General features: G+C 39.5%; 1 protein-coding gene across 1 annotated transcript in view; it reads left to right on the top strand.

Annotated features, from left to right (window-relative positions):
- Positions 1–22619, top strand: part of ITGA9 (integrin subunit alpha 9) — a 311733-nt gene extending 289114 nt beyond the window's left edge. The window contains exons 27-28 of the mRNA XM_074988159.1: positions 1604–1723; positions 18965–22619. Coding sequence (XP_074844260.1) covers positions 1604–1723; positions 18965–19063 — 219 coding nt within the window. The 3' untranslated portion in view covers positions 19064–22619. The remainder of the gene's footprint in view (positions 1–1603; positions 1724–18964) is intronic.
- The last annotated feature ends 701 nt before the right edge of the window (positions 22620–23320 follow it).

Genomic DNA, 23320 nt, shown 5'->3' with positions numbered 1-23320 from the left:
CTTGCTTGTGGTTACAGAATTCTGTGTGGGTTTTGGTACAACTGGCTGTGGGAAAATATTTTGTAAATGGCAGCCACTAATTAGCATGTTTCAGCTTCCCTTGCATATTTGCTGCTGTTCATGTTACATTCAGATCAAGTATGTAGTGGACAGATAGCATTTCCAACTGGTAAGAAGAAGAAATGAGTGTAACTCTGGCTGTGTGCATAACATGCTCGCACAAATGGTACAGTCCAGTCTCATCCTTGTCAGCACATGGAGTGTTGGAGGGCTGTGGAGTTCTTTAGCAGGGTGCTATCAAGGATGGAAGCCCCCAGATTTTAGCTTTCTTTTTCAACTTCTACAGCTAAACTCTGTAGCCAGTGTATGCATATTTGTATGGTACTAGCCTCCCCACCCCCACCATTGCGGTGTCATAAATGGGACTGTTTCAGTGACAATCAGTAGAGGGAAGGGAAAAGTTGGAAAAAGATCCAATTTGCCGTGAATATTTCACAGTGGAAGATACACCATTTATATTCACTTCCAACAGAAATACCTTAAATATTTGAAATACCTCTCAATGTTAGTTAATTCTAACCCCCTGTTTTCAATTACTTGCAATTCCCAAAATTTTCCTTTCTGGCTAATTTGTTCCAGCCAACAATCCTAACCAAATGTGAATTTTTGAAAAACGTTGAGCAAAAATATTTAAGCCTGAGTTGGAGGAGGGACATTTTCTTCCCCCTTTTAAAAGCATCCATAGCTGGTTGAGATGAATGTGATGAACTCTGACAGGGAAAGAGCCTGCCTTGATTTTGAGTTGACTGAAGTATAAGCCTTTGAAATTCACACACGGTGTAAGAACAATACAGTTTGCTCACCTAACTGTGCAGTTAAGGAAGGCCACACATAAGACATATGCATGACTGACATTGCAACACAGGGAAGAATAGAGAAGAAACTGAACAATGAATGAGGTCAGGGATCCTCAGGGGTCCTTTTCTCATTCACTGTGCAGTTGTGAAAGTGCTCTGGGAATGGCTCTTCAATGAGAAGGACCCTAGTAGAACCTTAGCTTCCCTCACACTGTATATCTCATGAAGCAGGACAGCCAAGGAAGGAAGGAAGGAATGGTGAACATTCAGCTTTCAGTGAAAACGGTTCATGCATTGAGCATATGCAATTTTCCATGTGAAGTGTCTGGGAGTTTGGCACCATTGAAAAACTGGTGAATGAAGTGCAAAACATTTCAGTGTCATAGGACTGTGTACCAACAGGAGGATAAAGTGTGCTTTGAAAACCTCTGTTGGCTTTTGAAGGCAGGTCCTGTAGCAATATCAGCATTTGGGGTAAAATGACATAGCAGATATTTGCTGAATAATGTGTCCTGAGACTGCCTCTAATTTTTAAGAAAATCTTTGTGAAAAGTAGTATGAAAGCGCAAAATCGAGGACACATTCTGTGCTTGTCATTTTGAACAATTATTTACATTTCATCCCAACATTTGTTTACTTTGGAAATATGATTATTGAAACTAAACTGCTGTGTATTTAATAAGATGAGTACCAGGGAAAATTATACAGCTTCCAGTTGTAAAAGTTCTTTTTTAATTGCTTCGTAGGTGGTCTTTGAGGCCTTGCACAATCTGGAGCCTCGTGGTTATGTTGTGGGATGGATCATTGCTATTAGTCTGCTGGTGGGAATTCTCATCTTCCTGTTGTTGGCTGTGCTGTTATGGAAGGTAAGACATCAATCAGACACAACACAAACACCAAGGTTATCCTCTGACCTTGGAATAAATTGTATGTATGTCTCTCTGTATGCTGATTAACTGTCATTCGTACCCATTTACTTTAGGAACTAAACAACCATCTTCACCTTAAAAAAAACATTAAACATCAAAAGAGTTTTCATCGGGGAGATGAAATGGAGAACCGGCATCTTCACTGCTGGACATTAAATATTGAAAACTATAATAGCGATGCCTGACAGAAGAGAGGCTGCCCTTCCTGATAGTCTTTATTGTCTCACATTTGAATTTTAGGTACTTTACCCTGACTTTTCAAAGGCACGGTGCTCATTGATTTCAATGGGAGCTGTAGGGTGCTCCCCTAAAAATCAGGCCAATTTTGTTTTTTGGAGCAATGGATATAGTACATCCCAAACAGGAACCAATAGGTAGTTATTACTTTGGGGGAGATAAATGCAAGCAAAGAAGAGTGGAGGAGATAATCAAGCTTGAATTCTTTAGGATCTTCCTTCCCGCATGTTTTTAGAGGTGGCAAGGACAAAATTACTTGATGCCCCAAAGTAAAATCAAGTGGTTGCACTGAGTAAGAAGCACATATTGTATCTCAAACATCATAGTATAGTAAAGGTGGCCAAGATGCTGACATTTGAAAGACGTCAGCTCTATGGGACACACCTGAAGCATGAGGAACTTGAAACTTTTATTTTGTTTTCTTCTTAAAAATCCAGAAATGCAAAGGCCACTGCTAAAGCTACCAGTGGGTTGGGGACATACATGGCAACAGTTCCAAAATTATTTTACTGACAGTGACAGAGCTTCAGACACCTTATTTATGGTGTTCGATGGTGTTTGTGGTAGACTCATTCTACCAGCTGTGGTTCTCAGATTACAGCTGTATAGTGAGCTAAAAGGGTACATAACTTTATGTTGCTAGGCCCAAAATGAGATTTGGAATTCCATGCTCAAAATGCCTTCCCACAGATTTGTTTTTTTATTTTTATTTTTTTCTTAGTTTGAAAAGCAATGTTTGGCTGTAACCTGAAATCTGTCTTTATGCCTAATTTGGGGTACCTCTGAAACATTTTTGTTCTCCTTGGCACAGAACATTTCAGAATCTGTAGATAAGATGGAAGAATAATCATCAAAATGTAGAGGTATCTGGTATGAAAAGTCTGTGGCTTGATTCTGGTGATACACAATTTTAAAATGAGGACGATTGTTGCATATAATTATATCTGTAAGACTGGTTTCTTATAGTTAGAGCCCAGAATGTGAAGGTATCTTAGTTACTATGGATTACAACTTTCACAGTGTTCTTTCACAGACTCCAGTGCTATATTTTACTTTAAATGCCTTAGCAATTAGCACTCACTTGCTTTAAAGTGAGAATCAAGCTCTCTGAACCATGTGAAAAATGAGATTTGTTAGCTAATCACATGCATGCACAAAAGTTGCCATTTTGTCATTGGATTGCAGTATCTCAAATGACAGCAGCAGATGGTAATAATAACACCTTGCACTTTTCATCCAGAGGTATCAAAGCACTTTATAAAAGAGGTCAGTATCATTATCTTCATTTTTGGAGATGGGGAAACTAATGCACGGGAAGATGTAGTTGCTTGCCCAAGGTCAAACAGCAGGTGATAAGCAAAGCTCGGTCTAGAACCCGAGTGTCTAGAGTCCCACTTTAATAGTTGCTCCACTACGACATGTGGATTATTAAAGCTGCAGATAATTTGAGCTTTTGTTATAGAAACATGGGACTAAAAAGACATTGATTCAGTTAGTACTTTGCCTTTAGTTCTGCTTTGAAACAATAATTTCATATTAAATATTTTAATATTCATGGCAAGCAGAGAATGAAAAGTGACTGGCAGTATTAAAGGGCTGTGAGATCAAACTGACATGGAAAAATTGCATTCCTTTGAAGGGAATCTTGATTGCCTGATTGTAAAGATTTATGAACTAAAATTGGCTTGACACATCCTAATGCCATTACCAAATTTTAAACATTAAAAATCTAAACAGATACGCAACAAGATTTTTTTAAAGCTTGGAGTGAAGTCATAGTTATAAAAATATTCTTTGGCTCAAATGTGAGTCAAAGTTTTGGGTGCTGTAAAAGTCTTTGTCATTTTTGGAGCTGTGATGACTGCCAATTTCACTCAGAATAAAAGCCATTTTTAGTATTGTGCAAGAGCATTAAGCTGTTTTTACAGACATCATAAACTTTGTAGCATGAGATCAGCCAGTTTTTTTTGTCTGGCTTCACTTCTCTGATCCTTGTTTTTAGTATTTGATTTACAATCCATGGGTCGAATTCACCTCTGGCCTAAATGAGTATGATTCCATGCAAGCTCTTATGCCATGTCTTCCCTCTGGGGGAAATTGACACTGCCGTGCTTGATCTTCTGGAGTTCAATTTAGCATGCCTAGTAGGGATATTGTAAATCAAATTCACAGGGCGCTCATGTGGGCGCCAGTACTCTTGCCCCTTGCTAGGAGCAAAGGAAGTTGCCAGGAGCATTTGCTCCCATTGACTTCCCATGGTAAAGATGGAGCGGAACCTTGAATTAAGGGACCTCAACTTCAGCTGTGTAATTAACGTAGCTGGAGTTGTGTATTTTACTTCAACCTTCACTTGTATTGTAGACCAAGCCTTAGAGTAGTTCCTGCTTACATTGTGATGAACTTGTCACTATGCAAGGCAGCTGTTATAATAATCTGGGGCAATAGGGCTCAACCTTTGTGGACTACTGTGCCCCTTGCACAAGTCTGATTTTCCTTGCTTACCCCCAAGTTAGATCTCACTTAAAAACTGCCCGTGTAGACACAGCCTGTGAATGTTCCTTGTACATTAATACACTCCTCCTTCTAGAGCTTGAACCTTTGACAGAACAGTATCTCTGATCAGGCAAGGAGCTCCCACTTTTCTGACTATGCTAGTGTCAGTTTTGCCCCTTTCTCATTATTTGAATGTTTGAGAATCTTCCTCCATCTTCTGGGATGGTGCTGTGTAGAAGGTATCATCTAAGGCTTCTGCTATCAGCTTAGACTGCTGATCTTATCATTTTGTCATTAAGCCCTCGTTTGAAGCACCACAGTGACAGAGGCTTTTCAGGTGCAGAATAAACCTGAATAAAAAGGTCAGGTAGATTGAATGGCTGTTTATGCAGTCACCTATAATCTGAATGCTGTGTTTAGGAATTACAGTGCCTTGTCAGGCCTGTACTACCAGACAAACTGAAGGGTGAACTTCTAAAAAAACCCTAAACAGGTAGGATTTTTGAAACGTGCATGGCTCTGTTGTTTGGAGAAGCACAGACCTTATGTCTGCTTGCTGTGACTGTGTAACTCTATTTAGAAGAATGTTTAAATATGTTTGTGCGGTGCTTATAAATACTTCACATGTTATCGGAGCATTCAGAAAATGCCTTACACTGTCTAAGGACAAAGCCAAATTGAAATTCACCTAGGTGACAGAGACACATTACAAACATCAGTTTCCCCTTTTCAGATGAGACTCTCCCTTATTTAGGGCCTCACACAGTATTAGTCTTCTTTATACAATAGGCCAAAACACACAGCTCACCGGCTGCCAGAAGGAAAAGCAAAACAAAACAAAAGTCTGCACTTATTCTTTGCCAGTGGTTGCTCTGTATCCTGTATAACAACTCCAGATAACATTCTCCCTCTTCTATCTGCAGCTGAGCTACCTCAGGGAAGTGGATGCTAAATGCCATTACTTGGCATGTGCTATGAGTAACACCCACTCCTGAATGTCTGTTTGAAGAATATTAGCCCCCCAGGGAACTCAAATTGTCAGGCCTTGCAGAGAAAAAAGAGAATGCATAAGCATGGCACAAAGGCCAGCTAGGATCTCAATAAGTGGCAGGGAATTAAAAAAAATACCTTTCTTACATAACCTTTCATGCAAGAGATTTCTCATACTAAATAGAACACCTCCAAGCAGGAATCACAGGAATTGTCTTTTAAATGTTTCTGTAGCAGATGACTTGAGATAGACAAGTCTATTTAGACTCCATTGTAGTGCTTATTTTTTTGCCAAGGCTTGCATATCAATCCCCAGCTCTTCCATTTCCACACCATGTCAAGAACAAAACAATGGTTAAATTGACAGTGCTTTAAAGTTAAAGATCATTGGAAGATGAATGGTGACACTGGAAACCTTTGCATAATTGGGGTTTAGATAAACCTGGGAGTTGACCTAACAAGGTTCAAAGTCTCTGATTAGGGTCTCCTGATTGGCAGCACAGATGTCAAAGCACATAAAAATTTTCATTATACGGAGATGTAGATAAACTCACCCATCAAAGAAACCTGCCTCTAATTTCATCCTGAGAATTTTTCATTTTTCTTGTTGCTTCAGTGGAGTCTATCCCCATTTTGAAACAAAATAAATATTCCCTCCTTCTTCCTTGAGTGCAATCTCCTTGTCTTTTCTTTCAAGTTCCTTCAGCATTCACCTGTTTCATCTCCATCAGATTAGCCAATATATGACACTCTCATATCCAACCTTTACTCTCCCACCAGTGCAGCCTTAGGCTATATCTACACTACATGATAAAGTCGAATTTAAGGCAGCCAGCTCAATTTTACTATGTCACTGTCTTCACTGCAAATACTGTTAGTTCAATTTTAAGGAGCACTAAGGTTGATGATATAACACAGTGAGAGGCGACTCGATGTAGCATCAAGTTCAAATTTAAAAGTTCAAATTAAGGCTAGTGTGGAAATGCCATGTCTTTTAGTAGACTTTATTAGCCTCCAGAGGTGTCACGTATGTATCCCACAATGCTCCTCATTGCTCCGCTCTGGCCGCTTCCATCTCCGCTGCTCTCCAGGTGCTCAGGAGTTAGGTAACAGGAAGCCTGCAAAGTTGAATTCAGCACCAGGAAGCCTGTGGCAGCTAGCCTGTGGGCTCATACTTGTAAGAGAGGCTCAGAAACTTTTTTTCTATGCCATCATTGCTGTGAGTGCATCTACCCATTAAAAATAGCCCCAACATGGAGTTCATTGTTCTGTCTCTCCCTCTGTAAGCGGAGCACTTGGATTTCTTTTTCAGCGCTGGTGTGAGCCCCTGACCCACTGCACCACATGGCAGATAGGCTGTGGGGGGTGTGCTTGTTTGAGAGGCTGAGAATCTTCTTATTTGTGGTTTACATTTGTACAGGGGCAGTCCATCCCTCCCCCACAGGTGCCGTGCAGTCAGGGTCTTTCCCAACCCAGCCACATCAAGTGACTAGTCCCTGACACAATAAAAGGACATGCCTGCTGTTCCGTGTGGACCATGCTGCCAGGCAGCACTGTGTCCTGGCTTGTGAGTGGTGAGGGTTCAAAAGGCGGGAAAGATTTTCTGGGGCTTGCTGTCCCTGGGGGCGAAGTCTCCCCTCCCCCCTCTGGCACCAAATATTTTTGGGACCTTGCTGTCACTGGGGAGAAGTCTGTCCCCATTGCCAAAGTTTTTGGGGGCTTGCCCTCCCACCTGAGCAACACTGAGGGGCCATTTCAATCGGCCCTTCAGCCAACAACCCCACCCACCATGGCACCTCCCGAGTGGAATTGGGAGGCCAGACCCCCACAGTCAGTTGGTGCTTCTCCCCACACCTGAGCAACACTGAAGGAACCATTTCAAATGGCCCTTCAACCAACAAGCCCACACCACACATCCACCCATGAATGTGAAAATTTGGTGAGCTCCATCCCGTGTCGGACGTGTTTGTGTAACGAAGTGGGAAGCCAAAAACCCTGCATCACAAAATGTCTTTCTTCCTAACCTTTGCTATCCTCTTTCTTTGAGCTTTGCATTATTCCTGTAAAATTTCCAGAGATGATGTTTCTGGATTCAAGGGGGGGAGGGGTTGGAGGGCGAGTTGAGATGACACAGACTCCTGGGTGATCACCAATCCATATAACAGACCCTCTGTCTGGCGCACTGCACCTTCTGAAGCCAGTCTATTTGGTTTTCCCTCACCTGTGATTCCCTACTTTTACTTATTTCCCTCTGAAAAAAATCCGTTTGCTGCTTTTTGTAAAATCTTTGATAATTCAGTTATAAAAGCAAGAGACTGCAGTTAATTTGGTGATCTTTGATGATGCTTTCTTTCCAATCCTTTTTGCTTTTGGCGGATTCTTTATCAAATGGCTTCCCTAAGACAGGCCATACCATATTATGGTTTCAAGGGGGGAAGAATAGCTGAGGGACCAGCTGACATGGCATAATCATCTGGGTGATCCCAGAGCACATACACATTGGCTATGTCTGCATCAGCAAGTTCTTTCATAATATTTTTCAAAAGAAGGGGCTCTTTCAAAATATTTAGTGTAACATCTACATGCAAAGCATGGTCTTTCAAAATTAAATGGAAAGAATGCGGCACTCCTTTCAAAAGCCCTCTTCCACTCTTGTTTCAGGAAGAGCGCCTTCTTTTGAAAGCTTCTCTTGAACGAAAATGTGTGTAGAAGATCTGTGCACCCTTTTTTTTGAAAGAGCAGTCCTCATGGCACCTAATTTTTCAGTCCCTGGCCCGTTCTTTTGAAAGAGCAGGGGCTGTGTGGACACTCTCTTTCAAAACAGCAGAACACTCTTTTGATCCTCATTTTTGTGTGTGAATACTCTCTTTTGAAAGAAGTTCTTTTGGAAGAGATCTTCCAGAAGGACTTCTTTGAAAGGATCACTGTAGTGTAGACATAGCCATTGTGATTCCCTACTTTTCCTTCTTTCTTCCTGGAAAAATGGCCATTAGCTTTCTGTGGGAGAAGAATGAGGACAATGCAATGTGGGAAGATGATGTCACATATCCACAACCACTTGTGGGGCATTTTTTCCACATACTGCCCCAGCGAAATAACCAGAATACTACAAGGCTGAGGGAACTGTGGGATAGGTTCCCACAATGCACTGCTGCAACAGTGTTTGGTGATTGAGCGTGGCAGCAATATGTTGACTTTGTTGTGAATTTGTGGAGAGGTGAGTATAATCGATTATACAGCATTACAAAATCGATTTTAATAAATTCAAATTTATCTTGCATGATAGACACAGCCTTAGTTGCCGCCTTGTCCACTTCCATTGAGTACTTCTCTTCTGTCTCCCATGCTTCACACCATAGATAAGCAAAACTCTTCTTCAGAATTCAAAATCTGCCACCTCGTCCCCTTTAAAATCCCACCTTTGCTATATGCCTAAAAATTGCTACCATCTAGCAATAGTTAGAAAAGTGACACATTGTGAGGCCTATTTTTCTGTTGAATGCTATTCATTTTGTTACATTATCCTCTTACTCAGCCTTGCCCCATTTTTTCTATTTATTCGGTGTATCAGATCCTGTCTGATGCTGACTGTGACCTCTTTGAGACAGGAATTATCCTTTGTTGGCATAATGGGCTTTGATCAGCTTCCTAAGAGGAGATTGCGGCAGATGAGTAGGAGTAATAATAATAATATAGTTGAGGTGATTACATTTTAAAACTAAACTAAAACTAAACTCAAGCCCTACCATTTGAATTTGAATCTTTCAGTTTGACTCAATGAAATGTTGTTTGATGTATATAGGTATCTTAGATCTTGCAGGAATGGTAATATGGGAGTGGTTTTTCGAGGGTTCAATCAAGAGTTAAAATTTGCCCAGCACAAGGCATGTGCACCACTTGAATTCCACTTTAGCCATCAGAATAGTGAGTGAGTTTCACTCAGGGTTTGCAAAACCTTAACTTTCTGAAACCACAGGTTCATATTTTGGTATCCTCTGAGATAGTTCATTTGGGTGGCATGGAGTATACCACAAATTGTGTGCATAATTTTTGATCAGACTCGAGAATCCAGATTAGTTGTGAACGACATGGTATACTTTGTACAACTAGTAGGTTCTAATGTCCCAGAAAAAGTTCTCCTTTCCCTAAGGTTGTTCTGTGTGTCATGTACTATTTGACTACAATCCTCTAACATAGAGGTGGCTGCATTTTAGGAAAGGATATATCCTTAGAGCTTGCAAAATTAATTGTGTTATCCATGTGGATATTATAATATAATATAATATGATATAATGAAAGACTGTTTTGCTGACCTCAGTGTCATCCAAAGGAGAGCTGTGCTTGCCCATGCATTTCTGAATGTCAGAACCATTAAAGTTCTGTAGCTTTCATCCTGGCACCTATCAACAAATTTATTGAAAAGAAAAAAGTCCTTCTGTGACTCAAAGTTTCTTTAATAACAAGAGAAAATAATCATCATTCTCAAGAGCCCAAACTAGAAAGACATGTAGACTCGAAAGTTGCAAATAAAAATATATTCCAAAATTCTCAGATACTAGAGGGGAACGTGCACATTGATTGGAATTCATGGTCATCCCTCAGAATCAATTACTTACAAACAGGGAGAATATACTTTGTTTAGCCTATTGTTTCATTCTTAGCTTGGTGTCACAAAGGGAAATGCTATCTAATGACTTGCTCCAAATCAAAGCCCTTTCTTATTGGTTCAGCTAAGCACATACAGGTAACTTCTGCCGATAATTATGGACATTATACAACTTTCAGTCAAAATTTTTAGCAGGTCAAATATATCAGAATACAATTGTACTGTCACTTTTTATTGAATAAAGCAATAGCTTGTTAAGCTTAGCCAGGATTCAGTTTTAAAAGAATGCCAGAAATCTTTCCAGAGTTCTTCTTTTAGAAAGGAGGTGGGGATTGAGATACATCTTAAATAAATCATAGTTTCCAGAAAGACAGTGCATTTAGCTACTATTTTGTTCCTACTGAGGTTTAAGAAATCTGGGTATAGTAGCAGGCTGTCCAAACACATTGGCAGTAAATACACAATTTACTCTTCTTTTCCTTTTCTGAGAATGAGAAAAGGAGATGAACCCTTCACATTTTTGAACATGTTCATTTTATTAGATTTTCAATGATAAATTGCTGCGTAGAATTATATAATAGAAGATCCAACCTCTAAAGTATTCAAGAAAGTTTGTGGTATTTTATATTGGTTAATAGAATTTTTGGTTAAAATCACTCATCCAATTTGTGATCCACCATAAGCACTAGATCCCTTTCAGCACTAATGCCCAGGCAGGGTGTTTGTAGGTGTGAATTTTATTTTTCCTTTCTAAGTAAAGTATTTTGTTATTTTTTAAATTGATTATTTCATTTCTCCAATTTTTTAAGGTTCTTTTGAATTCAAACTCTCCTCCAGAGTGCTAGCAACCATCCTAATTTATTGGCATCTGCCAGTTTTATAAGCATACTATATACTCCATTATTCCAATCATTAATGAAAATATGGAATACAAGCACAGACATACCCCCAGAGGACCCACTTGTTACCCCTTCCTGTTTGATGGCAAACTATTGATAGGTACTTGTTGGTATGGGTTTGCTACCAGTTATGTACCTACCTTATAATCATTTAATCTAGCGTGCATATCCCTAGCTTGCATATTGACTTCTTCCCCGTGCCCACTAGGCCCATAACCTTTTAATGGAAGGAATTAGTTTCATTTGGCATGCTTTGTTCTTGAGAAATACATATTGGCAATTACTTATAACACTATTATCCTCTAAATGCCTACAAATTCATTGCATAATAATTTGTTCCAGTATCTGTCCGGTATGAAAGTAGGCTAATTGTTCAATAATTATGCAAGGAGTGATGTTGTGCGCAGGTCTTAACAGGGTTTGTCCCATGGACGGGAATGTTGGAATTCTTCTGTAGCTGCTAGTAAACTTCTGTGGGTCTCAGTTCTCCATGTGCAATGTGAGAAGTATGTAGGTGAGGAACTGAGACACAAGGATGTGACTTGCCCAAAGACACGCTGAAAGTCTGTTGCAGACCTAGTAAATGAATCTCTGGAATCCCCATCCAGGGCCTTAAGCACAATATCATCCTTCCTCTCAAAGGTACATGTGTAACCATATCAACATTTTCCAATCATGCCTCTGACCTTGCAAGGTTGGCAGTTCGCCTGGCTACTACAGAGAACTTAGATAACCTGTATTTGATTTCAAAATACCGTAAAAGACCAAAATGATGTGGCAGTAAAGGATTCATTACATACGTGAACCTTGAACACAGCAGTTTAACAATTCCAAAAACCGTGTGAATATATATTGGCTGTCACTAATAGAGAAATCCTATTTTTGAGGAAAGATCAGCCATTGGATGGGGATTTAGAAAAAATGGGTTTGGTTTCAAGTCTGTCAGAGACTACATATCTGACCATGGGCAATTCATCTTATTTACATGTGCCTCAATTCTGTATCTGCAAAATGGGGATGATAACGCTTCCTTCATCTCTCTTGTATGTTTACCTTGTAAGCTTTTTTTTTAACAGGGACTGTCTTCTTACTATGGCTGTGACTACAATAGCCCTTGCCTTTTGGAAGGAGCATGGTAATGAGCCACTTCAGCAGTCGCTGATGAGGCACTTTTGTGAATATGCAGAGCCTCATTAGCCTAATGGCGGCCGCACGTGTTTCGAAAGTGCTGCTTTCTAAATGAACGCTGCCCATGTAAATGGGGCCTTTCAAAAGGACCCCCCAGGACTACAAAAGCCCCTTCTTCCCATTTGGTTTTGGGAAGAAGGGGCTTTTGATGTCCAAGGGGTCCTTTGAAAAAGCCCCTGTCTACACCAGCGACGTGCATTTCAAAACAGCACTTTCAAAATGCATGCAGCCACCATTATGCTATTGAGGATCTGCATATTCATGGCAGTGCCTCATTAGCATCTGCCAAAGTGGCCCATTACCGTGCCCTTTCTGAAAGGTCGGGACTAGTGTAGCCACAGCCTAAGTGTTTCAACCATTTTGGACACCATGGAGTATGTTGTATTAATTTAGATGGAATGTATAGGCCCAAAGAGCTATCACAGTTTTTACTTCAGTGCTTACCTGTCTATATTACTGTTTTGCTGGACTTTTACTAATGTGGGATGTCACTTGTGAAAAACAGTCCAATTTTTCAACAGGTATGTTAATCAGTACCCTATTTGGTAAGAATCAAAACTGCATTTTTTATTTTATTGAGATCAGGTCTAGATCACGATCAAGGAAACTGTATAAGGTTACTTTTCAATGAATACCCCCAGAACAATTCCACCTGCTGCTAGATGTGTTAAGTCTATTTGTTTTCAATTGTGAGAGAGAGTTTAGTTCGTATATTATAATTTTCTTCCTATCCAAACATGCTTGTCACTGGTTTTCTAGTAGGCTAACCACAGCATTATACCAAAGGAGATGTCATTGCAGCATTCATGTTTATTGTTAAAAAACAGATTTGCAATAGGTCATTGGTTTGACCTTCTCTGTTCTTGGGAAGATAGCAGAAGAGAGAACAGAATCAAGGAGCAGAAAGACAGTAGCAATTTATCATTTTAACTCCCAGAAACCACTTTCCTTGCTCTTTTCTGTTTGCATACTGATGTGGGAAATCAGTGTCAAAATGGATTTTTAGGCAAATCTTGCCAGATATGAGTTGTCTGTGTTTTTCTAAAAGGAATGTAAGTTTGACTTGGCAACAAGCTGAATTAGTGCACTTTAGTGAAAGACAAACCTCAGAATTGCAGATGATGTGAACAATTTGACAATGCAATGGATTGACCTAAATGAAGTCCAGAATTAACTTGAGTAATTCACCAGCCTATAGGGAGCATTGGTTCTGTTGTGCTTTAAATGGAAAATTAATTTTTATTTCCTTAAAGTACAGCCCGGTTTCTGCTCCAGAAATGCTGTAGAGGGCAGCATGAGTACACCAGAAGAAAACAAACATACTGCAGTAACTTGCATCTGACAGTTTCAAACAGAAAAAACCTAAGCACCAAATTTATGGCAGCTTCAGTTCCGGGATGTATGGGAAGCTGTAAGGGAGAAAAAGTGAGGTGAATTGGACAGCAGTGTCATCATTAATCCGGGCTGGGAAATCCTGGCTCACCATTTTTTATTTTCTCTGGAATTCCGTGGGAGCTGGGTGAGGGTAAGTTGGCTGACCCTTATTCTCTGCACAACAGAGAAGATACTATAGGTTCAAAGAACCTTCAAGAAGAGCTAGAAGAGTGCTAGCTACTCCCTCCGTTGGGAGAGTGGTGGCTGCTCCTATTGCTGGTGAGATTTGCAGAGTGGGAAACCTTTTGGATTACACTATAGTTCTCAAATTCTTAAAGTCACCATCTCTCCCCATCACACTGGATGAAGAGTGTATTGCACATCACTGATGTGGGCACTAACCACAATCTATATCCACACTGTAGCTGCACATTGGTGAAAGGCTTGGGCAGGGGGAGGCATAGGCTTTCCCTGCTGCTTTCCCTTGCCAGAGATTTTCCCTATTGCGAGAGTCTTTGGATTTTCCTTTTGCTTTAATGTCACTTGTTGCTGCTCCCTCTTCATTTCACCTCTCTCCTAGCACTGCAGTGCTTTCCACTGACCTTCCTGTCCACTGTATTCCTCTCCTGTTTTATCTACCTATAATTTCTTTCCCATTTCTCTTCCCGCTTCTTTACTCAATCCCCTGTTCTCTTCCCAGAAGCTCCTCTCCTCCTCACCACTTGTCTTCCATTTCAGTCTCAAGGAGTGGTATCCTAAGCAAACAGCTCCCACCAAACTGAACAGTAGCAATATAGTTTTATACATATATAAAAAACCTAAGTCTTTTTTTAAAATGGTCACAGCCAGGCTGCACATCCATGCTTTTCTTCTTTCTCCCCATGTGTTTCCCCCAGATTTAATTCATTTCCCTCCCTTGATTTTGCAGCTGTCACAAAGACTTACACCAAATTACATATATGCAATTTCATAGCAGGATAACTTGTGGATTCTGGTTTTCGTGCTTTGGTAATATTTAAGATTTTCAGTTCATTGTGTTCATTCTGGAAAGTCTTGCGAAGTGTCCCTTATCCAGTAATGAAATAATAAAATACCAGAACTATCACAACTTTTAAAGATAATTCCTGAAGCAGATGTTCACAAGCAGACAACTTTTATTAAAATAACAGTGGGAAAGAGTTTGCTTTTGTTTGTTTGACCCTGGAGGAAATTAAAAAGCCTTTCTATAATTTTGATTATAACTTCAAGTGTGGATTTTATTGTTCCAAGGATGTGGCTGTATGAAGGATGGAAAACTTCAGAGCTTAAACCATGTTTCAAACAGCTATAAATTAAGCTTTCCTTGCCAATGTTAGCAAAACAAGTCCCATGGCAATTTTCTCTTCTTGACGTTTTAAAGTGCTGACTATGTAGGTCTGCTCTCACAACTAACTTTATAAAAATGGCACCCTCTTACTCAGCACAATAGTAGTAGGCATCCTTCAGTCTGCATAGACTATGGATCATGCCCTTTAAAGTTTCAATTGAGGACTTCATTTACAGCATCTATTGTGACTATAAAGACCCACACGAGAGTGACAGTGCTTGCTGCATCTCTTGCAGATGTAGTGGGTGTCTGGCAAGTCCTTATTGTGCTTTCTGTGCGCTCGCTTCTCCTCTGGTAGCTGTCTGATCTTCAACTCGCCCTTCTGAAGGCCCTTGTGTAACCCCTGCCTCCATCTGCTGCAGTCGTCTGCTAGATCTTCCCAGTTGTCCAGCTCGATGTCTACCTCTCTGAGGTCTCTCTTGCAGACATCTTTGTAATGCAACTGGGGGCGTCCGGGAGGTCTTTTGCCAGAGGCTAGCTCACCATACAGGATGTTTTTAGGAATCCTTCCATCGTTCATCCTGTGCACGTGGCCAAGCCAGCAGAGTCGACGCTGCCTGAGGAGGGTGTGCATGGTTGGGATTCCAGCTTGCTCGAGGACGGCAGTGTTGGTCACTCTGTCCTTCCATGATATTCCAAGGATGCGCCTGAGGCAGCGCAAGTGGAAGACGTTCAGCCTCTTTTCCTGGAGGGCATACAGGGTCCAAGTCTTGCTGCCATAAAGGAGGGTGCTGAGGATGCAGGCTCTGTAGACTTGCATTTTGGTGTGAGTGTACAGCTTGTTGTTATTCCACACTCTCTTGCTGAGTCTGGACAGAGTTGTGGCCGCTTTTCCGATCCTCCTATTTAGCTCAGTGTCCAACGACAGGGTGTCAGTGATGGTGGACCCTAGGTAAACGAACTCGTGGACAACCTCTAACATATAGTTGTCAATGCTGATTGATGGGGATTCAGCAACATCCTGACCGAGTACATTCGTCTTCTTTAGGCTGATGGTAAGCCCAAAGTCCTTGCACGCTTTGGAGAACCGATCCAGCAGTTTTTGAAGCTGGTCTTCTGTGTGAGACACTACAGCAGCATCGTCTGCGAACAGCATGTCTCTGATGAGGACTTCTCGCACCTTAGACTTAGCTTTCAGCCTTGCAAGGTTAAACAGTTTCCCATCAGATCTTGTGTGCAGCAAGATGCCCTCTGTTGAAGATCCAAAGGCATGCTTCAGGAGGAGTGCGAAGAAGATCCCAAACAATGTTGGAGCAAGCACGCATCCTTGTTTGACGCCGCTCCTGATTCTGAAAGCATCCGATAATGCGCCGTCATATTGGATGGTTCCTCTCACACTGGCTGCTTATTATATCTACAGTCTTGTGACCAAAAATGTATCCCTGCCACTAACTCTTGTTAGCCTTGCAGGGTTAGCAAAGTTAAGTAAGTGATTTAAGTAAAGTAAATTAAGTAAGGTGGATTGTATTTTTTTGGTGGATTATCAACAAAAGATTTATTAGGGACCTGATCCTGCACCACTTAAGCGAATGGGAACTTTGGCATTGATTCCAATAATCTCTATGTGCCTGGCCAAAGATCACTGATATCAATGATGTGGTTGAACTAGTGATTAGTGTAGATGAAAGCATAACTGCAAAAGCTTTATTACTGGCAATGACGTGAGAAGGAAAGAATTCAGCTTGAGTCTCAAGTCTTAAAGTGAGTTTGAAGGCCAGGCAGTTAGAAAAAGTTATTTGGTTTTGTTTTTTAATTTGGAAGACAGTGAGTGAGAAGAAACATGTACAATGGCATTTGAATAGAGTCATATTTGAGCCGTCAGATGACTCCTCCAAAAATATGAGGAACAGATTTTCTTTTAATGGTTGTGTGTTGTTTCATTTTACTGAGCACAAGACGTAAGACTCTGCTGATGATGTCTGAAGAGTAGGTGAGATCTAGTGCACTGTGCACAAAACTAGGAGCTAGGAATTTTTGAGTTGTAATTTTGGCTGTAACTGTAAATCTCTGTGGCCTCAGAAGAGTCACTTTACTGATCTACTTCATTTACTTTATCTGTAAAATGGGGATAGTATCAATTCATCCACCTTTCTGTCTATTGGGGGTCGGGGTTAAGACCTCCTGATCCCAGGGGTTAAAATAAATACTACGGTTCAGTAAGAATTCAAATTAGAAAGCTATCTTTAACAGAAATGTAGCCATGACATATAGTGCAAAATTTTCTTAAGTTTGTTTGTGAATATAAGATGTTAATAACTGACTAGCATAATTTTTACCCAGCAGGAATTGAGAACAGAATGGTTGCATAAATGTTACATTATAATAAACAAAAAGCCCAACTTACTGATCTCAATGGCATGCTCCTAAGTTTGACAAATTATTCTTGAATTCTCACCAAAACCTAATATGAAGATCTTTTTTGTTTATGTAAAAGGCTCGAAGAGACCAGAGAGTTAAGCTATGCTATTAAAACTGACAGGAAAACTACTGCTTTACCAATACTTGTGAAACAGGAGGCAGAAGTGGGGCTTACTCCTGTGAAGTTGAGAACTGTAGATCATCCTTGCTGCTCAGGGAAGTTACTGTTGCTGTTTAGATGACTCAGGGCTGAATTTTGGATGGATGAATGAATGGAGTTTTCCGTTAAGTGGCAATTTCACCAAATTGAAAATGAATGTTTCAAATTGGACTGAAAACAACATTTTTGACATTTTTGGTGAATCAAAAAGTCAGAACAAATTTTTGTTTGGGTAAAGTAAAACGTGCATGTATTTTCAATTATTAGTAAATATTTTTGTATTATTCAAAAGTAAAATTTAAGACTTTTTCAACCAAAATTCATTTTGAACCAGTAAATAAAAATGTTTAATTTTTAAAATGTCAAAACCGTTTGATTTTTTTTTTCCAGAATATTTTTGGGAAATGAAAAGTTCAGTGAAATCATGATAGATTTCTGGAGCATTTCACTGAACCTGTATTGTTTGCTAAAAAATATTTTCTTTTAAAAGTTCAGCTCCTTAAGTGCTTTGTAGGAGCAGGCCTATATTTTGCCTTCTGTATTACAAATTACATTGTGTGTGTCACAAGGAAGAATCTGAAATGAGAGCTTTCTGTCAGTGTATCTTAAGTTACGTGTTCCTTTGCACTTATTTCCATTAGATCTTTGCCCTGAGATCCTACCTTGCTGAACAACTACTTAACTCAAGGAGTATACATGGGCCCCCATGGAGGCAGATGACCTTGGTTGTGGGGAAGCAAAACTGACACATGGCATGTTCAGAACCAGAACCAGAATATGCCATTAAGTGGTTCTGACCTATTATGTCAGTTTTGCTTTCACGTTTCCAGCAGTCAGCAGCCTCCACTGGTGTGCATGTATTAATGCATACACCTGAGTAGCTGTTCAGTAAGCTAGGATCATGGGGTAATGAACTACCTGACTCAAAATGGGCAGGGATTGCCATATTTATGCAGGAGACCCTCTACTGCTGACAAACTCAGCAATAAATATTTGTCAATATTTTCAATATTTTCTCAAACTATATTTTTATACATAGTTATTAGATCTGGAGTGATTGATTCCAGAATCTGGAAACTGATTCCCTTAAGATTCTGATTTCCTTGTCTGACCCAGGTACATAAAAGACTTATTTTCTGGTTTGGATACCAATGGAAGTATATGAAAGTGTCTGGTATTGTGAGACTTCCATCTCAGAAGCGGATCGGATTAATGCCAGGTCATCTGATCTCACAAGATTTGTGTCACTTTAGCCCAGAATCACCCAAAGAGAGTTCATGGGATCTTGACAAACCCTCACCCTAATTTAGACTCATACCCAAAACTAGTCTTAATAATGTCTCTTAAGCCCATGTCTTCTATTTTTTGTTTTCTGAAAATATTTTAGCAGCTTTTAGACTAACAGATATTTTGGAGCATAAACTTTTGTGGGCAAAGACCTGCTTTGTCAGACTCATTTTAATTCATGGCATCATTCTTTATCATGATCATTCTTTTCAATTTGCAGATGGGCTTCTTTCGCAGGAGATACAAAGAAATCATTGAAGCTGAGAAGAACAGAAAGGAAAATGAAGACAGTTGGGACTGGGTCCAGAAAAATCAATGAACTGCCAGAAAAAAGGGGTCACGTGACATATACTTGCTAGCCTATTGGTCCTGCTCTTGTATCTTCCATATGTGGAAGAAGGAATCTTCTCCAGATTTTTCGGAGGCCCTCTTAATGCTGTGTTCTTTATCATCCTAACAAGCTAGGGAATATATCCTGAGGCAACCACTGCAGCCAGATCAGGTGACTGGAGCGATTTATATTTCCTGTAAGAGTTGAACTTTGAACTTTGGTAACCAAGCTGCAGTGCAGAGCAATATTTATGAATCCAACATATGTGGTATACCCTCAGGGGAAGACTGATACCTAAAAGTATTTTTTATAAATATAAGCATTTTATACTGATTATGTCTTTATATTTGTATCAATGTTTTATTGTTTCTATTGAATAGTTATATAGTTCACTCAAGCACTGATATCTGACCTTGGAAATATATATATGTATATAAAAATCTTATTGTACTTTTGAACTTCAATGCAAAAAGAAGGAGAGAGAGAGACTTTCACATGAAACTAGCTGAAAAACCTCACATAGCAAATCCACAAAGCTTGGTGATGTATATAGACCATTTAATGGCAATAAGCCAAAGTCTTTTCACATTTTAAGCTGAAGCTGATTTTTGAGTTATGAGCTAAAGAACATAAAGTATTAGTCACATATGATTTTCTGCATTTGAATATATCCGTTACTAATCTGAGTTGTGGGAAACAACTACTCACAGCCAAGTAACAAGAGTTATAGTTCCACATTGCCTCTTGTATTTCAGGAACATAACCTTTTGATCACAGGGTGTATTGCACTGAAGAAAGCATTGAAGCATGTCTTCCTTTGGTCAACTCTGTCTCCTACAATCTGTAAACCTTTAGCAATGGGCAAGATTTGGACCTAAAAGTATTTAAAGCTACTGCAGGGACATAATTGGGTCAACCACAAAGGGATCAATTAATTATCTTGTGTTAAAAAAGGAATTAATTATATCAAAATTAGTGATATAAAACACGGTCTTTAAGACTTTGTTCAATGGTCATAATCTGTTTTACATTATGTTTTCCAAGCTAGTGCAAACAGCTATAAGGTTTGACTCATGCCTGTCATCTAAACTTTACATGCCCAAATTATGAATGCAGCCATTTTCTTACAAAGAGCTGCTTGATAACTGAATAGAAATAGCATTACTGCTACACCTCTGGTTTATGGACTTTATTGGTTTGTGTCTGCTTTTACGTTTCAACAGAGTACATCAGGACTAATTATTGATATACTGATGTAAAATCAATGCAAGGGAGACGGGAATCAAGCCCTGTGTGTTAGAAGGAGATGAAAAAGGTGCAAGAGCATGATTGGTGTTGTACTGCTGCATGATGAAAGAGTAGTGAAGACTTGAATGCAAAAAATAAACACATCTGCATGACTACTTGTCTGATCCTTACGCTTGTGAAGAGGCGTTTTCTTTGCAAATTCACTATTATTTCCAACTACAAATATGAACCATGTCTATAACCTATCAGAGGGGTAGCTGGCTTAGTCTGTATCTTCAAAAACAAGGAGAAGTCCTATGTCACCTTATGGACTAACAGATATTTTTGAGCATAAGCTTTCATGGGCAAAGACCATGTGCTCCTTATCATTTAGCTACAGGTTGATACTTCATGTAACAACTGTATCTATCTTAACCTCTAGTTGTGGAGACAGAGATAATTTTGTATCCACTCCAAATTTGTCACTGAAGGGCCTTCTTATGTATGTGAGATTGGAAGTCTATGCATCTGCCTTTCCCAAAAAGACGACAGAAATACAAATAAGACATATTTAGGACTTGTTTACCCTTACAGCTCTGCAGCAGCACAAATGCACTGAGGTACTCCTCCTCTCTAAGAGGTGTCTGTATCCCTCAGTGATGTAGGTATACTGACTTAAGTAGGTAGTGTAGACCTAGCTTCAGTGTAGCAAATGACCACACAGACAGAACATGAAAGGATCCAGTATGCAAGAACATTGCCATAATCACTTATAGCAAGCTGAAAATTCTTTTTTCAATGAGCACAGAGCCTGAGTATAGTCTCCTATTGCACTATTTAGTATCCTAGACTTGAACCAAATCCATCCCTGGTATAATTCCGTTGATTTCAAAGTATTTTCACCTGAAATATATTTGGCTCAATGTTTTTGTTTGTTCGGATAAAGTACTGAAGAAGGCTACAAACCGAAAAAAGATGTTTTGCTGTAAGGATAAAAGAGAGAGAAGAGATGCAGTGTAAGGGATTGCCTAGGCCAAGATATGGAGGGAAGGAGAGAGAGAGATTATAAAAAAGATATTCAGTGTGTGTCCTAACTCATAAAAATGATATTGTCTGGCTAGATTAGTGACATTATACCATAAATGCTGAATAAAATCATAGAGGATCTCAGCTGCTGTTTGGTGTTAGCTAATTTGTGGTTCAGGTGTCACGAAAGGTTTAATTTTTCTGTCTGAGCTCATCATGAATTTCCCTGTTGGGTTCTTGGCAAGTTCCACTTTGCTCCCAAGTTCCACTGAGGATGGTAAAATTTAACCATACCCGAGGACAGAACATGTTTGAAAATAATAAATTAAAATTGATCTGAGCCTACAGGATTTGATCAAGTATCAGTTTAATCAACTTCTGAAAAGAAAAGCAAACCCTCATGCAAAGGTAGTGCGCTTCAAATATGTATATAAAGTAGATGTGTGCTAAAGGTGTGCTTTTTTCACAAGGGGGCACAATAGGTATGTAAATCACTTATGGCTCTTTCTGCCATGTTCAGGGTGCCCCCTTAGAAGAGTCAGACACTGTCAACTCTCCTTTAGAATCAGAGAAAGATTTGAAACCAAACTCAGTGAATAAAAATTCACCCCTGTGCAGAGGGCTAGTATAGGACCCGTGCATTTCTTAGGAACTACTGAATCCCTGTCTGGAGTGCATAAGCGATAAGAGTGCATAGGTCTTGCCTTAGGGCAAAAGTAGTGGGGAAGGAGAGGACTTCTTCAATGCTGCTGCGGGAATGTCACCCACTATAAAGGGGAAGGAACCAAATCCTTACTACTTTCAAATGTCAACAAATAGTGAAGGACCCTCTTTGAAATCAAGGATGTTCAGGTAACTTGAATGGACAAAAGCAGCAATGTGTTTGATAAGGCTTAGTGCCATCATTCTTTGAATGTCTTCTGTTTATGGGAACATTTTGGAATCTTGCACAATTTTCGAGCACAATATTATCTATGTGACATGGGAGTATATGTGTGTTGTTTTCACTAAGGATTTAAGGGAATCATAGACCTAATTTCTGCCTTCATTTAAATTCATACTCTCAGTGGGATTGCTAGGATGTAAATGAGAGTAGGAATTGGCTCACATTGTATCTTGAATAAACTGGCCTGAAGAGTGTAGCAGCCCTGAAGCATGAAATTGCATATACAGCAGGGTACCTGCATCATTTTAACTCCTTTTTTTTACTTTCACTTCTTTTGTATTGTAAAATTGTAAATTGCTTTTTTCTGAATGTGGCTGGAAGAATGTGTTTCACTATTATCACCTGTATTTAGAAGCTATGTGTGCACCTGTATTCTGATTCACTTGCACTGTTTTAGAAATGTCAGGTTTACAAAAATGCAGACTTTCTGGAATAAAAAAATGGCTACAAAATTATTCTAATAAGATTATTTTATCCCTTTTTGTTCAACTCAAATATTTTGCTTTTGATTAGTCAAAATATTTCCATGTTATGGTTTGATGGAATCATGTACCCACTTATTTATTATTTTTGATAATGGTAGCCATTTCCTTATATCTGTACATATTGTACAAACCAGGACTAGGCTCCAATCTCGCAAATGCTTATGCAATTAATTTTACTAAACCAAGTACGGTAGTAAAGTTAAGCAAACCACAGGCGAAAGTTTTTTTGCAGGATTCATAGTTCGAAAGTTTGACATTACTGTTATAAATGTAATGTCATCTTCCATATTTATTTCATGAAAAAATGGAAATGTGACTACATTATGGTAAGTCCAATGAAATGGTATTGCCCATTGCTATTAATTTTCTGATTGGTAATATCACATTTGTTTCATAAAACCAAACTCATAGTGGAAAATATGCCGTGCTCTAGTCATTCAGAAAGGAGAACTCTGTCAAATGATGCAAGGCATTGGAGCAAGAGTTTACTTAAGTATGAACTTAGATGAAATTTACAAACTATTTAAGTTTGCTTGTCAAGACTTACCCCTTAGTCCAGGT

This window comes from Carettochelys insculpta, chromosome 2 (genome assembly GCF_033958435.1).
Source record: "Carettochelys insculpta isolate YL-2023 chromosome 2, ASM3395843v1, whole genome shotgun sequence".
NCBI lineage: Eukaryota > Metazoa > Chordata > Testudines > Carettochelyidae > Carettochelys > Carettochelys insculpta.
The sequence above is the reverse complement of the archived record's forward strand: the minus strand, read 5'-3'. Positions and strand labels throughout refer to the sequence as shown.